The following is a 16,254-nucleotide window of genomic DNA, read 5'->3' on the forward strand; positions in this document are numbered from 1 at the left end:
TTCCAATCACCATAAGCCTTTAACAGAAGTCTGATTTTAGAAATAAGTATATCTTTTGCAGCTTACTGAATAGTTAGAAAAGAAGATGTGATTATACTTAACATTTTGTAAATTGGCATTTGGAATTACTAATGCTCTTACAGTTGAAAGATCAAGGATTACAATGTTCCCATAGAATTATGATGCTCAACTTTCTGTAGTTAAGATGAGTTGTGACATTCCTGTAGGGCCAAAAGAAATGAGATAGTTTGAAGAAGTTTTGTCTCATCCGAATACTGGAGACAAATTGTCTTCCCAAGAGTTTTATTATCTTAGTTACCTGATTTCTTCAATTTGTTTCTAGACCTTTTTAATCAGAGGTGCAATGGGTCTACATATCACAGCCTAATCCAGTCAGCAGAGCGCTCTTCTAATACAAAATATCTTACAGAATAGAATCCTGTCTTCCTGTCTGCTGTTTTCAGTTGTTGTTTGCAGGAATGCTCAGTCCTTACTGCTCTGAAGCAGCAGCTTCTGTAGCAGAAACAATGGCACTAAAAGAGTCGGTAGAAAACCTGAGAGTGACTTTTATAGGGTTTTTTCCTGTTCTTTGTAGGCTGAGCAGATGTGAGAGCACAGAGTCGCTGCTGTGGCAGGCAGGGGGGAGCAGCAGCAGGAGTCACCGAGCAGTGGCAGTGCCGAGGAAGCGCTGGGACAGGGACAGGGACAGGTGCCCTGGTGCGGCTGCAGCGCCACCGAACCCGCCCGGCCACGGGCACCGAGCTGCCGCCAGCGCCGGCCCGGCCGCACAGCCCCAGCCTGCCAGGCCGGAGAAGGAGTCGAGATCCCAGAAACACACCAGGGTAAAAATCTGCCTTGTTCTCTTAGGGAAGAAGAGCTCTTTAACTTCCTTCCATGGGACTTGATTTGTAAACATTTTTTAACTCAAGGTGAATTATCTTCATCTGTGTTTGTTACTGAATTTCATTCTGTTCACTTGTGTAAGTGAATCACTGAGGAGGGTGCTGCAGAAGCAAAGAATGAAAAAGTGTGCAAAGATAATTTTGTCATGCCCAGAAAATTAAGGCTGAGAGAGATAACAATGAGGAATAAAAAAGGTGGAAATGAATAGCAATTAATAAGAGTTATGAAATATAGATGATTAATGTAAAACCTAAAGGCACCAAAGACATACATGTTCTGGAAGGGTCAAAGGCATCATGGAGGAACAGACTAGTCTGAGAATAAAGACATTTCTGTAGTTTTATAAATCCATTAATTGAGATAGCAGTTAAATAATTTGGTGGAATAATGTTTAATTATTAGCTGTGTATGTTAGGAATGCCTCTTCTAAAATACGATGTACAAAACTATTTCTGACTTGATGATACAAATTTTAAATTAATCCCAGGGTACAAGAAGAACACTGCAAGAATCTTAAGGTACTGTCAAAGGCAAGTTGGAATGGTCCAAGGAAGCATAAATTGGTGTGACTCATTCAGACTTACAGCAGAGTTTAAACATCTCTGATGTAAAGAATGTCAGGAAATTATCTAATGAGACTTTAGTGTCAGATTTTAAATTTTTTTTTAATATGCATGTATCAAACAAGGGAATGTGTATGTGTAAGTGTATTTAATATGCATGTATCAAACAAATACAGCAAAAAGTGATAATTTTATATATATATTATTTTGAAGAAAAAAAAAACCCAAGATAATATTGACTTCCTTTTTATCTTCCAAGCTCCATGTGACTGTTCACTGATCTTTGACATGTAAGCATTTTTTTTATATTTTAAAATGAAGGAAATGGAGATAGACTGTTAAATAACTGCTCAGATTCAGGCAGTGAGCTGATCACGTTTGGCAATAGATTGAAGGCAGGCAAGATCCCAAAAGATCAGGTTTTCTGTGTTGGGCTTTTTTGCTTCCCATGGATAATTTTCCATGTCAATAGTTGGGATGAACTTCTGAGTATGTTTTCTTCTGTTTCCAAGATGCTGAAGGAGGTGGTTGCTAAGACTCTTCAAAAACATGGAATTGCAGAAGATCATAAGTGCTTTGCATCATGCAGCCAGCGTCTATTTGAGATATCAAAATTCTACTTAAAGGTAACTAGAAGACACACTCTTACAGCTCTTTATTCTTAGTTAAGTGAAACCACCTAAATAAAACTTGAGATAGCATGTGGGATATTCAGAGTTGATTAAGCTAATATTTCCCAGTGGTGTGTTAGTCATGTGTAGGTTGTGTGGAGAGACCTTTGGACTTGTTGTCAAATGGAGAAGGTAGTTTTGCAATATAATTTGGTGGGGTTTTGCTTGTTTTAAAACCTTCTAAAGCAGTAGCCTTTTATACATAGTGAAATAATATGCTAAAGCATGGGTCTGTTAGGTTAGGTCACTCCTCAGAGCTGCAGCAGCTGAGGAGGCAATAGAGTATCTCCCAGCTGTAGCTGTGACAGCTCAGCTTTCTCCTTTGTTCTAAGGTTGTTGGCTCAATAAGAATCTTACAGAACTGACTCAGAAACTGCAGTTCCCTGACATGATGTTCTCTGTTATCTAACACATACTGGCTCAGCAGCATCCTGTAGAATTGCATCAACCTCATGTTTAGGGGGAGATGACAATTCTTTCCACAATACCTAGGAGACTGTGAGTCAATGCTGAAGCCCATATTACTTGGTCTGAGCACAAAATCAAGTTAATTACAGTATGGAGTGATTAAAAGCTATTGCTCACCAGCTGAGCTGCTGTTCTGTTCATTTGCATGTGTTTAACCTATCACTGTGGGTGAACCACCTCAGTTTAGTCAACTCCAGTAATGGTGCTTTAAGCTAAAAGAAAGTTGAGCAGGGCTGGATGCTCACACAATCAGAACATCTTGCTGATAAGCATCAATTTTTTAAATAATTGGAACACAGTTGTGCAGTCATTCTCTAAGTGCTCCCAACATCTCCCTGAAATATGCCCTGAAGGAAGATCTCCTAATCCAAAATCAGAAAGGGCTGCAGGTAGGGATGTGTAAGTAGAGCAAATCAGGGTTTGTAGTTCCATTTCAAGTAGAAAAGGAAAAGGAAGAATGTGGCAGTGATCCTGTCCTTTCTAGGGAGAGGTGTCACAGGATTGTCTTCTCCTGAGCTGTCTTACAGCTCCAAGTCTGTGGGAGTCCTTTGAATCTTTTGTGTGCTGCATAATTCAAAAGCATGGTAACATAGGTATCAATTTCCTCTGGAGACAAGTAGTAAATGCATTTTCTTTCTCTCCAGGCAAGGTTTTGTTCTTGCTTTGTTTAAAAGAGTAGATGAGGTTGGACTCATTAAATGGACTGCAAAACAGAAAAGCCATTCTAGATTTTTTCCCTTTTCTGCACTGGTTTTCCTTTCTGATGTCTGCTTCTCTGTTCTTTGCCACAACTCAGTATTACAGGGTAAGCTCACAGCTGATTTCCATGTTTATATAGAAACGGTATTTCAGTCAAGACTGTAAGAACTTTGAATATCATTGAAGAAAAAATACTGGAAATTGTGCAGATATATGCAGAAATTTAGGAAGACTCAATCATAATTGAGTACTAGGTTTGGACTGTTGTAAGGAAACCTATAACCCATTGGAAGAGATTTAAATGACTGTCTTTATTTTATTAAAAAAACAAAGGCAAATAAATATTGTTTTGTTCTGAACAAGGTGGTAAAAGTGTTACACTGTCCTGATTATCAGGGCTCATATAACCCAAATTAGAGTGACTGTATGCTGACTTCTGTGGCTTTTTGTTTCATATTTAGGACTTAAAAACTTCTAGAGGACTTCTTGATGAAATGAAGAAAACAGCAAATAGCAATGCTAAGCAGGTAAGACCATGTGTTTACTTATTCCTGTACATAACTACATGATGGTTTAGTCCACAGCTTTAAGAGATGAAAGGTGCATGTGGGTCTCATTTCACTCTGATCTCACTCTCAGGCAGTAGTTCCAAGGGAAAATTTCCAGGTATTGGATGATATTTTAGTTACAGCTGCCAAGATGAAGTGCCACAGTGAGAAACAGAAATGAAGACAATAAATGTTTCTACATCACTGAAACAAACAAACAGGAAAAAAAAAGAGATGAAATTTTTCTTTAATTAGGATCATTAGGGAGTTGTTCTTTTCTTGTGTTGAAGAAAATAACATTTCAAAGGTTAGGAAGTGATAAGCAGGTCTATGAAAGGAAATAAATTTTTTAAAAGAAGCAATTAAAATGAGTAATTTTAGGCTTATGAGTAACTGTAAGCACAAGGGACATCAGGTGGGGTCATTTGTGCATAATGTGGGACTTACATGCACAGCAGCACAGAGCAAATGACAGAAGTAAATATTCCTCCAGAAATTAAGTAACTCTGGTACTAAGTTCTGAGCCATACACTGAAGTGACTCCATGATTTGGGGAAAAAAAAGGGAAAAAAGCATAATGCAGAATTACAGTGCAGTTTTCATAATTATAAATTATATGGAAGAATTTGAACTGAGGTGGGTAAGTAATAGAAAGAAAGCTGCTAGATCCCCAGAGAACTTATTGTATGAGAGCAGTATTTGCTGTGTTCTGTGCTGTATTCCTTTGTGGATTGCTTTGTATCAATGATAAGGTTCAAAATCTATTGGGTTGTGATGTTTGGTGTTGAACTGGGCTATTGTGCTGATACACTGCTTCTCACCTCCATCTTTGGGTAGAAAATTGGTCAGTTTTTGTATATTTGCTGTTGGCAAAAGGCATTAAAATTGGTGTTCTCCTAAACTGCTTATGTCTCTGTATTAGAGAGTATTTAGTCAGTGGTCTGAACAATGCCCTGTTTGGAAAGCAGCAGTGATAATGGAGGTCGAGACAGCAGTGCACAAATTATCCTTCATTCTTTCTTCTCTGGCATTAGGAACTTTTACTGCCGGAAGCATGAGCTGTTTGGCATTATGTGCACCTTCTTGCTGGTATATGGAGAGAATGGGGTGAAGTATTTCAATTCAGGGGTTCTAAAAATGCCTTTTCCTAAAGACAAAGCAGTCTGTAAGATTAAATACAATTCCAGGGTAATGCTGTATCCTCTCAGATTATTAACAATACCTTCTTGTCCTGAGTAGTTTGCTTTTAAATCCTGTTTAATAAATAATACACAAATGGTGACAAAGGACTAAAGAAAGAATTGATAACTATGAGCTGTTCTTAATTTGCTTTCAAGACCAGGAGGTATGTAAATTGTTTGCTTTCTCATTTATTTGCCCAGGTGATTGAATGGGTTTTGGAGAAGACTAGCAAGTAGAGGCACTGTGTGGATTCTATTCACACCTTCCCAGGAGCTGTGGAGACAGAGCACTTCTGACTTGAGAAGCATTATGCTGCCCAATGCACACACAGATCTGCACACTGGGAGGACTGTGGTCAGTGGAGTTATATAGACTCATTCTTCAAGCACTGGAGCAAGGTTGGAAACTTTTTATACTGAAAGTTTTTAATGTTTTTTTTAAATTCAAATGAAAAGAGGTTGTATTTTATATGTGTATTTATTATGTTTGTTAAAACTAATATAGCTTGACTTGATTTATAAAGCTTTGTATATTTTTCAACCAGTGTATTTGGTTTTTATATGAATAAATACTCCCACATATTTAATTTTGATAACTACTACTTTGTTTTTCCTTTTTGTGTGAAGATCTCTATTCTACTTCAGCTAGCTTTTGTATAAAAGCTGTTTACAGCATCAGCCATTGACAGTTTATATACTAATTAAGAACAGTTCCTATTCTGCAGGTGAAAACAAACACAATCAGAATTTGAACCATAATTATCTCTGTGTTGTAATATAAAGAAGAAAAAAGCATGGCTTGAAACATGGTGCAAGGTCCCATTAAAGAAAGTTTCTTTGTTTTACAAGCTGACTTTTCAGTATAATTTCCTGCATGCTCTTTGTAACACTCCTTAGAAAAATATCTAAGGAGAGGTCTGAGATTTCTTTTCCTGGAAGAGGAGAAAATCAAAGCAATACTGGTAATGAGGATGGTGAGAACTGGAAAAGAGCTGGTGTGCTATGCTGAAATGTAAGGAAAAAAAGAGTTTCTGGCTGTGTTGCAAACCCAGTAAAATACTAAATTTGGCCTCTTTGTTTAATCTCTGGCATGTATCTGGCTGGGACTAATGTAATTATTCAAGTTAGTATTTTGTTGAGATGTGGAGTTTGTACTAAGCTTTCTGTATTAAGGATATCCTATTTATCATATAAACTAAAAGGATTAAAACTGATAGAGATGCAGGGCTATTGTTTGCTATATTATCTCAATAGGAAAACAGATTAAGCAATACAAATATAAATGAAATGTAATATTGTGAAAAAATAATCGAACTAAACCATGTGGACGTTAGACTTAATACTGTAAAATCTGTGCTTTCTCTAAAGAGCCTTCCTGATTTTGGGACATTATTCTTTGCTTAATTCTATCTGGTGTAAAGCTAAGCCCTAAGGAGGTTCTTCATGTCTTAACAGGATCTTGAGTTCATCTGTTCTGTTGCTTTGTTCCCAAGTTTACCAGTGCTGAACTCTACAAGACCTTTCCTGGCTGGGTGTGTACTTGGTTTAACTGAGCTGCAAGAGGAGAGCTCTGCAGTTGTTCTGCTGTGACAGTGGGCTCTAGTGAGTACTGTGTGCATCTAAGCCCAGGACAAACATAACTACTTGTCAGATGGATTTCATTTGTCTGCAGAATGCCATGCATCCACAGCATCCCAGTTTTAGTGATTTGGTGAAATAGAAATGAAATGAAGAGAGTTATTTATATAATCATCTAATAAGTGCATGCACAGAATTGCTCCAATGTAATGATTACTGTGTATGGCTCACATTTCTTTGCATTCAATATAAAACAAGAAAGTAATGAAGACATTAACCTTTCTTAACGTCTTATAGTGAATCAGGAAAGGCTCTACATCCAGAGAGAGAAAAGCTGTAAGCTGTAGCCTTATCTCTTCAGCCTGAATGCTGATACTTTTGTCTGAATACTAAAGCAAGCCACTGAGAGTTGTATTTTCTACTTAATTTTGGGAAGTTTATATATTTGTAATTTGAAAAACTTTGTAGTTAATAATAATACCTAAGTTGATAAGTAAAAGTACAGAAGCTCTACATTTCATAAATCCTTGAGGCTAGCTGCCATGAGCAAAGAAAATACCTTCAGGAAAGTAATTAATACTTTGAACTGGTTTTCTTGTACTTCAAGTAGAACCCCATGCTTATTGGTTTAATTAATTCTGTAGACTCAAAGACTGGCCTGAAATAATCAGCAGGAAAGCAGTTAGGGAAGCATAAGCATTTTGATGTATTGGTTTTCTGCACAGTTCCCAGTGCAGAACTAATACACTGCTACCCATGTCTCATTTGCTCTTTGTGTTAGTGGCTTTTTAGGACAAGTGGTAGCTGGTTTATTATTATGGCTTAATAACACTGTGCCCCATTTGAGCTGTGATAACTGTCCCTGTCCATGCTCTTAACCTACAAAATGTAGGCACAATAATTTGATATGGTCCACTGCAACAGCATTTAACCGAATTATTTTACATCTGTCATAGTTCCAAAACCCCACACTGAGAGTTCCTGCAGCTTGGCTGATACCCTGTAACTTAAGTGATGCAGAATGTAACATCACCCTGTGAATCTGAACTTCAAAGTATTTTCTTGTTTGTGGCTCCTGAACCCCCCAAATCCAGTCTGCCCTATGCATATTTTGGGTGCTTGCTTTCATGTTTTTGCAAATCAGGATATAAATCAAATTCACCAGTACACATTTCTGCTTTACCCATAATCTATCCATCTATATAACAAGCACATAACATAGCATAATAACATTATGCAATATATGTAAAAGCACATTATCCATCCATGTTATGTGCTATATTCCCCACAGGACTAGGGTAAGACAGCACTGATGTAGATGCAATTACTTGGTGATATGATTACTTGTAATATTACAGCAATTAATTTTAATTACATGATGAGTATCACTGGGCTACCACAGAATTTAGCTTGGGTACTAACAATTGTCCAAATCCACTTCTTTGTCCCAGCTCACAATTCTCCCTTGGAATTTGTTTTCTGAATTTGTTTCCTAATGCCTCTAATTATTTACACAAGCATAGAAATTCTGATGAAGGAAAAAAAAAGAATAGCTAATCCCATGTGGGAAAAGCAGGTGATGATGTTCAACAGGAGGTTGTCATCTCTGTTAAATATTTAAAATGTTGTTCCTCTCATTCTTTTAAATAAAAATTTTGTACTGGTTAGTCTGGGGATTCACTTTAAGCAAGCAGGCTGTTTCTCAAAATTCTGCAAGCATATTATTAATATCTGTTCTTTAAAATTGAGGTCACCGCTGAATTCAAAAGTGTCCATAATATATAAAATTATGTAATATATACTGTATTAATGGTCTCTCTATATAGTAAATAGATTCAGTAACTAGCTAGTTACCAATCTGCCAGTTTGACTTTTATGGAAAATAACATAAATTTAGAAATCAAAGGTAGTATAATGATCTGGAGCACATAATTTCTTTAGGCTCTGATTCTGCTTTTACTGAAACCAAAGAAGCTCCAATTAACTTTTAAGCATGGGTAAAAGCACACTGAGAATGCTCTCAGCTGGAAATCAGATCAGTCTCCCTTCCAATCAGCTGAGCTTCCCAATGCAATGAGCTGGGTGGAGGAGGGTGATGCCATGTCCTGTGGGAGGAAGAAATTCTAACACTCTGCAGAAGGAAAACACTTGTTTTGTTATTTGCAAAGGATTAATTCTAGTGGTGTTTGTGGTGCTGATTTGCTTTGTCAAGAGTCTTGTTTTGATTTCTAAAGTACCTTAAGAGGGATGCTGGTTCCATTTGAAGGGCAGGACTGTCAGAAACACCAGGATGATTCCCTGAACACAATCAGAGCAGCTTTATTTTTTTTAACAAACACTTTACATCACATTTTTCCAATAACATTTTTGCTCCAATATGTATCCCAGTCTTTCTCATGGTGAAGCTGCTATACAAACTTTCTGATAAGACCATTCCATTTATAGTAATTATTTTGTGAAAAGAGTGAAATTCTGGAATGTCCCTTTTTAGGCTTTCCACAAGGCTGTTCTGTCATAACTTGGGTCAGACTGAAAGAAAAGGCTTAAATTCCCACAGTTAGCTTTTCTATTTGGGCCACTAAGTTAAGAATTAAATCAAAGGAAAAATAAAAAAATTGTTTTCCCATAACCATTCATAAGAGAAAAAAGGCACATGTTGGCCTCAGTCCTTGAATGCAGAAGATTGAGCGGAAATTTCTGCTTTTTCTTAATTTTTTGTAAGTCTTCTGTTACCACCTAGTCCGGTATAAGCAACAAGAAAAGGCATTGCAACTTCAGCAGTGATGACTGAATGACTTGCCCTGAAACATCCCTGTGGGATTTCAGGGGTTTTTTTTTAATTTTAAATTTTTAAGTCATTCCACCAATGCAATTAACAGTTCCCTCCAGTAACAGAATTCTTAACAGAAGCACTGAAGTTTAAATGTATTTCTCCCAGCCCAAAACCAAAGGTCAGCCTTCCAGATAGTTTGTCTGGATACAAAGTAAGCTCACGTCACAAAAATCCAATAGATGACTTTATTAAATATATTCTTTTCCTCTAAAATATAAATATTCACTATACTCTTATAAATGTGGAGTAGGTTCATATTTCATTTGTCTATCCCATCCAAATATGAATCAGTCCAAAATCTGAAAATGAAGAAATAGCATCTGTAATCATCATTAATTTTTTTCTATAAATATATATAATATGAATTTTCTTTGCAAACTGCTTAGTTATTCACTTAGACTTCATATAGTACTGAGCACCTTAGATTACATTTTGTGTAATTTAATTTGTTGGCACTAATATAGGAATTTGTAATATTTACAATGCACATACATATTAGGTATAACATTCCAGTGATTTGTGTTAAAAGGAATAAGGAAATATTGCAGTATAGTTTACATATGGATTTAACCTACTCCTCCAGCACTTTTATAGGAGCCTATCTCCAAATTTTTAGGTTGTACTTTGGAACAGCAATAAAAATGTCCTGAACTGGTTTTTAAAGACTTGACACGAGAGTTTCCTTGGTGAGGTGACGGGAGCTCCTCTCAGAGCCCTGTCCCCCTGCGTACCGGCTGCTCTCAGCTTCTCAGGGCTCTCCCAGAAGCTCCCGAGCCCCAGGAGCCCCAAGGAACTGCCACAGAAAGTTGTGTGACTGGCAGTGGTCACTAAATGGGCAATGTCCATCTGGAAATTACTGCTAGGTTAGGTAACACGTTACCTCCTTGTTCATTTACATGAGGAATTAATTTTTAAGTGCAAGTACCATGACAATAAAAGTGCAGAGCTGGGTGGATCTCTCCCTGGCATGGCTTTGACTGGTGAGAGGTCCTGGGAGTGGGGCTGCTCTTCCAGTGGGGCACTGAGCTGTTCTTCAGTGATTATTTTCTGTGTTTATGAATTCAGCCCATCATCCTACTATTTTAATTTGTTTTGATGATTAAGATACCTATGGAAATCACCATGTTTTTATGCTTTGAATAGACAACATGACTTATGCTTAACTCTCAAACTTAGCTCAAAAACAACATGGAACCAAAATGTCTTTTTAATTTTCTCTTTTGCCAGTCAAGTGATGCTGAATTGAAATCTATGTGCTTTCTCAGGAATAAAAGAAATGTTGCAATATGAAAACTGAACATCCAAAAACACTGAATATATTACTTCCTGTCCTTCAAAGTGTGAATTTAGGGCAAAACTCTAAAAACAGACAAAACCCCACCCCTGTGTGAAGCTGTTCTTTTAGAAAAGGAAGAACAACATAAATGGCATCTCTGTTTTGCTTCTTCCTATTCCCACCAGATCATGTCATGCCTGTTTATTATTTCCTGGTATGGGCTGTATGTGTCATCTCTGGTGCTGAAAGTCAGTTCCTGTCTGTTTTTTGCTGCTCAAGTAGCTGTGAACAAGGCTGAAACTCACTGAATCATGTTTTGAGTCACAACAATAAGCTCTGCTGCAAAACAGTCACCAGAAAGGTGTGGGCATGGAGATGAACATCTTGTATTTCCCCAGCAAGAAACCTGGTCTTGCCAAGTCATGTCCATAGGAGCAGTTCCATGTCAAGGACTGCAGCTCATGTTCCTGCCCTGGTTTATGTTCCTCACTGTTGTGGAGCTGCTTCAATAAATTTTTCACAAACTCATAAAATCAAGTCTTCCTCCTTCCCTATGTTTGTTATTCTATGAAGACCACACAACCAGCCTTGTCTGAGCAAAGGGGGGGACTCAGTAGGGATAGGAGGACAGAATCTTAATATGGCTGTCTACTGGAAAACTGCCCTGGAGACAACCTGGCAGGAGCATCACCCTGCCTCAGAATGGATTCAGGCAGTTTTTACCTGAGTTGGGGCTCCCAGATAGCTGAAACTCATTAAGCTGTGGTGGGAAGTCACTATAAAAATGCATTCTGTGTTCATTAACAAAGGGACCTCCTGCCTGTGCCCCCTGAGCTGGCTCTCAGTACCATCCCTGTGGCTGGCCCTGCTTTGGCTCCATCACTGGGAATGTGGGTGACATGTGGTTACTGCTTAATGTGAAACTGCCCCTGGGGGGGCCTCCAGCTGTTAGCTGCCCACAGCTGGATTGCTTCAGAGTGTCCACCTTAAAGGTTTGTATTTGCAGGCTCTGCTGGGTATTCATGCAACAAGTTCTGGCAGTGCTCCAAAAGAAAAATCTGTAAGAGGTGCACAGATTATAACTGAAAGAACATTTTGCTTCCAGGTGATGGGACAATTTTAAAAGATTTCTCCCCAACCAACCTTGGCTTGCATCACAACCAACAAGTGCTTGACTGCATAGCCCTTTACTTTACATAGACAAGTACATTGAAATAGGCACAATTTCTGCTTCTGAAACATTTACATGTATGGTACTACACGCTTTTACGGTCTCATATGGGATTTTAAAATCCCATTATTTACAATGAAATCCCCCATCTTCCTTGTCATGCCATCTCTTTAGCTGGTCAAAATGAAACCTGGGCCTGGGAGGGCTGCAGAAACGACCAATGGCCAGTGCTGAGTCCCAGGCTGGTGTCTGCTGCCAGCTAGGACAGGTTGCTGCTGTTGTCTGTACTTCAGGTTAGTGTGGTTACCCCATCTCTCTTTGAAGAAACAGATGGATCCCACTTATGCCACCAAGCCCAGTCTCGTGATCTTTGCTGACAGGAAGGAATGAATGATGAAAACAATTGGTTTTGGACAGGAATGAAGATCCAGTTGCTGAAAGTACAGAAAAAAAAAAAATCAAGCTGAGAATTATAGCTCAAACAAGAAATCACTTACTGAGTACTCAAACTGCTGTCTGGTATTTTGAACAGGCTTTTATTAACAACAGCTCTTCTCTACACCATATTGTTTTTCCTTTGCATTCAGCTGTAAATATTTGGGCTACTAAAACTAATAAGCATCTTGGAAGCAGGTGAGATCTTGATGCCTCTGGCTTGGTATCACCTGGGTGAGCAGCAGAAAACTGAGTCAGATTCTGCAAGCACTTTTTGAAGAGGCTCAACCCAATCTTTTTTGGCCATTTCTGCCTGGGATGGTAGTGGGACTGCTCTGATGCCCAGTGCATCTGCTGTTGGTGCAGCTGAAGTACCTTCAGCCAGTGCTGCACAGCTGCTTCTCTGTTCTCCCAGCCAGCAGTGAGACTGAACTCAGACTTTGTTTTCCATAGCCATAGTTCAGCTGATCTCACCACATCCTTGCTAAGCATGACAGGCTTGTCAGTGTGCAGAGGCCCAACAACAGGGTCACATCAAAACAAACCACGTTTGCCTTTTGTGATGGTGCGTTCTGCCCTGCTCCCTCCCTTTTCCAGGCTGCACTGCAATCTGAGAAATGCTTGTTAGGCCTTGGCCTTGAAAAGCAGCACCTGGGCTCATCCCTTCTAGAGCTTATCAGAAACAGTGCCTGCTCCCAGGAATACTGCTGTCTAAGGAGTTCCTGTTTTCTTTATGAACAACCTTGGAAACTGTTTTCCTTGCCTGGATGGCAAAACATTGCTGTTCTCACACTTTCAAAGAAAGTGCCGACCCAAACTGTGGCCAGGACAAAACATTGTTATGACTAAAGCTGACTCTTTAGTGCCCCTATAAACAGCTGTCCAAAATGAGACCCTTTGAGCTCTCCTGAACTGCAGCAGGCTGTGACCAGCATCTCCCTCTGAGTGGGACCTCTCAGAGCTCCCTGACATCTGAGGGGAATTTTTCACAGGTACCTTTCTTGCACTGACTCCTTCTGTCTGTGTGCATGCACCTGTGTATATGCTTTATCAAATCCAGGAGACATGCTGTTTTCTTAGATGTTTAAGGACCTTCAATATCTCAGTAAGTTAGGCCTGTAAGTAAGGTTAAGTCATAAGTTGTAAGCTAAGTTAAAAGCTGCTGAATGTTATTCTTCTATTGAGCAAGTTCAACTTTGAAGTAATAAGTTGGGTTAAATGCTGTTATTCCTCTGTTAAATTGTTAAGTTATAAGTTAAGTTAGGTATAAGTTAAGTGTTGTTCCTTTTTAAACTTGTCAGGTTTAAGGTATAAGTTAAGTTAAAGTACTGTAAAGTTTGAGTGCTATAAAGTTTTTAGACCATGTTCCTTTTTATCCTTGCCTTCACTATCCTTTTGATATGCACACCTTAACACACACAAGCCCCCTGGATGGTTCTCAGTTCATTTCTGTTTTGATTGCTTGGATTTTGATTGCCAGGATTTTGATTGCCTGGTTTTGTTGCTGCTTTGTTTCCTTGGTGTGCCTTAATTGTCCTGTAGGCAGTAAAGTGAATCTTGCCAACAAACTCTGTCACGCTGTTGCTAAGTATTAAATCTGATTTTTGCTGATACCCTTGCTGGTGATTTTTTAAGCAATCTCAAACACTCATTTGTAACACCTTTCCAGCAGTCATGAATCAACTTTATTGACAGCTAGTAAGAAATTCCCTTCAAAGCCTGACAATAAGCAGTTTGCAGAGTATATGTTAACAAAGATGATGTTTAGAATTAAGTACCCACCATGTTTTGGAACCGCTGGAAAATATGTCAGGAAAAACGATGTTTACATTCATAATTAATGGATTTAAACTGCTCATTGGAATATGCATTGTGACAGCTTCGAGGCCTATGCAGACAGTTTGCACAACATCTGTAGCTTTTTTTTTCAGCAACTACATGTTCAAAACCACCTAAAACATAACTTCTTGTCATAACATGAAGTCCCTATGTGTACATTGGAATTAATAAGGTCTCATTCCTAAGTTCTTTCACGCTCAGTAATTTAAAAAAGTGAAATGGATAAGTGCAAAAATGTTAACATCTGGCTATTTAGAGGTACAGTTTGTTCTAAAATATGACAAATCTTTAATTTCTGTATGGTTTTACAATTTTAGCTGTCCTTTTAGTTTATCTCCTCCTAAAGCCTGACCATTGTGCTGTGCTAGAAAACACAGAGTCTATATACTGGTACTGGAACTGGCACTGGCCAGCTGTTGGAATGGAACAGAATGAAATAAAGTATTTCAGTTGGAAGGGGCCTACAGTGCTCATCTAGTTTAACTTCCATTAGTGCTTCTCCACCCTCATAACCTGTAGGACAACCAAAGAGATTGTAACATGCATCCCTTTGCTCAACACAGTACTTACAATTTCTCCATCTTTTTCTCCAAAGTCTAAATAAAGCATCCTTATCCCATCATCTGAGGACATTTTCAGTTTTTCATAGGGATATTGTGCAATTATCTTGGAGAAGGCACCATCTTGTGGTTCAGTTGTAAGAGAGAATCCATGTTCATAATGGATGGTCAAGCGGCACTCCTGGCTTTTGTATGTGCAAGCTGGAGAAGAAATCAAGATTTAGTCTCTCACATTCTTAAAAGCAGTTCTTCATGTTCCATCATAGATCTACATGCTGACAAAAACCGGTGTACTGAAGTTTAAGAAGGCTCAGACTTCCAAACCTTGTTTCCTCCTTCCAAACCTTGACAAAGTCACAACTGCTCTTCTTGCATCTGACAGACACAGCCAGAATCAATAAACACAACACACAATGCAGGAGAAAATTAGGAGCTGTAAAGGGTTTCCCTAAAGTATTTTGACAAAGATGAAGACACTCCTGAGTCCTCATTAGTGTCATGGTAATTGAAAAAGGGCCCAGATAATTGTATATAACAGCTACTGCAGCAGAAAGTCTGCATCTTCCTCTCAGCCCTGAAACAGAGGCCATGATCCAAATTAAAGGATGAAGAGTTTTGGAGTTCACATCCCAAATTCACTATTCCATCACCTTCTTGGAGCAATTCTATCAAGAAGGATCCTTAGCAGTGGGACAAAAGCACTGTGATAAAAGAAGGGGCTGATGCTCTTCTTCTTTTGGAAAGAATGGCATCTGTGTCAGGGTGCTGAGGAGATGGAGCTGTTCTGAACTGGCTCCCCCTGAGCTCTCTGGCTGGTTTGCACATCAGAGGCCTCACAGAGCATCCTGAGCTCCCTGTGGGGCTGGGGCCCAGCAGCTGACAAGCAGCCACGTGGCTCTACCTGAGCTTTGAGAAACAAGAACTGCCCTTTGGCATGGCTGGATTTCTGCTTTGGCTCCTGCTCTCACATTTTCAGGAAATGAGTGGAGATAAAATTCAACATTAACAGCCCTGCCAGCTGTAGGACTAGCAGGGGAAGGACTGCAAAGCCTGGAGGCACCCAAGAGAAAGGCCCAGCCTCAAACCCCAGAGCCACACCAGGGCTGCAGCTACCTGGCCAAACAGGGCATCACTCCAGAGCATCTGAGCCAAGTACTTCTATTCCAATTGATTTTGCATGTACAGAAGTGATGAGAAGTGACACCTTGATGTTCAGGGAAGGAAATTACTGCCCATCAAAATGTGGTTATTAGACTGGTTTGTGGTTTTTTACTCTCTATTGCGTAGAGCTGGGTCAATAAATGACCAATTCATTCTTGTGAATGTGCCAGTCCTCTTCTGTCTCCTCCCTCTGCAGGAGAAACTCTTGCTAGGCTCACAGGAGTTTCCTGAATCTCAGAAAAATGCTCTTTTCTGTGTGTTTCTGGACCAACCTCTGACAATCACTCCTCTGTGACATGCAGGCCTACATGAAACAACATGCTGAAAACAAACCCAAAAGTCAGCATGACAGTGAGTGTGTCACTGGA

General features: G+C 39.1%; 2 protein-coding genes across 3 annotated transcripts in view; one reads left to right on the plus strand and one right to left on the minus strand.

Moving 5' to 3' along the window:
* Positions 1-8,354, plus strand: part of MTBP (MDM2 binding protein) — a 30,974-nt gene extending 22,620 nt beyond the window's left edge. For both annotated transcript variants that reach the window (XM_063173531.1, XM_063173541.1), the window contains 4 exons: positions 596-842; positions 1,979-2,092; positions 3,766-3,831; positions 5,235-8,354. In XM_063173531.1, coding sequence (XP_063029601.1) covers positions 596-842; positions 1,979-2,092; positions 3,766-3,831; positions 5,235-5,270 — 463 coding nt within the window. In that variant the 3' untranslated portion in view covers positions 5,271-8,354. The remainder of the gene's footprint in view (positions 1-595; positions 843-1,978; positions 2,093-3,765; positions 3,832-5,234) is intronic.
* A 551-nt stretch (positions 8,355-8,905) lies between these two features.
* Positions 8,906-16,254, minus strand: part of SNTB1 (syntrophin beta 1) — a 112,915-nt gene continuing 105,566 nt past the window's right edge. Inside the window, exons 6-7 of the mRNA XM_063173553.1 lie at positions 14,736-14,926; positions 8,906-12,325 (exon numbers count right to left, since the gene is read on the minus strand). Of these exons, the coding sequence (XP_063029623.1) occupies positions 12,233-12,325; positions 14,736-14,926 (284 nt within the window). The 3' untranslated portion in view covers positions 8,906-12,232. The remainder of the gene's footprint in view (positions 12,326-14,735; positions 14,927-16,254) is intronic.

The sequence above is a fragment of the Melospiza melodia genome, chromosome 1 (assembly GCF_035770615.1).
Source record: "Melospiza melodia melodia isolate bMelMel2 chromosome 1, bMelMel2.pri, whole genome shotgun sequence".
Classification (NCBI taxonomy): Eukaryota; Metazoa; Chordata; class Aves; order Passeriformes; family Passerellidae; genus Melospiza; species Melospiza melodia.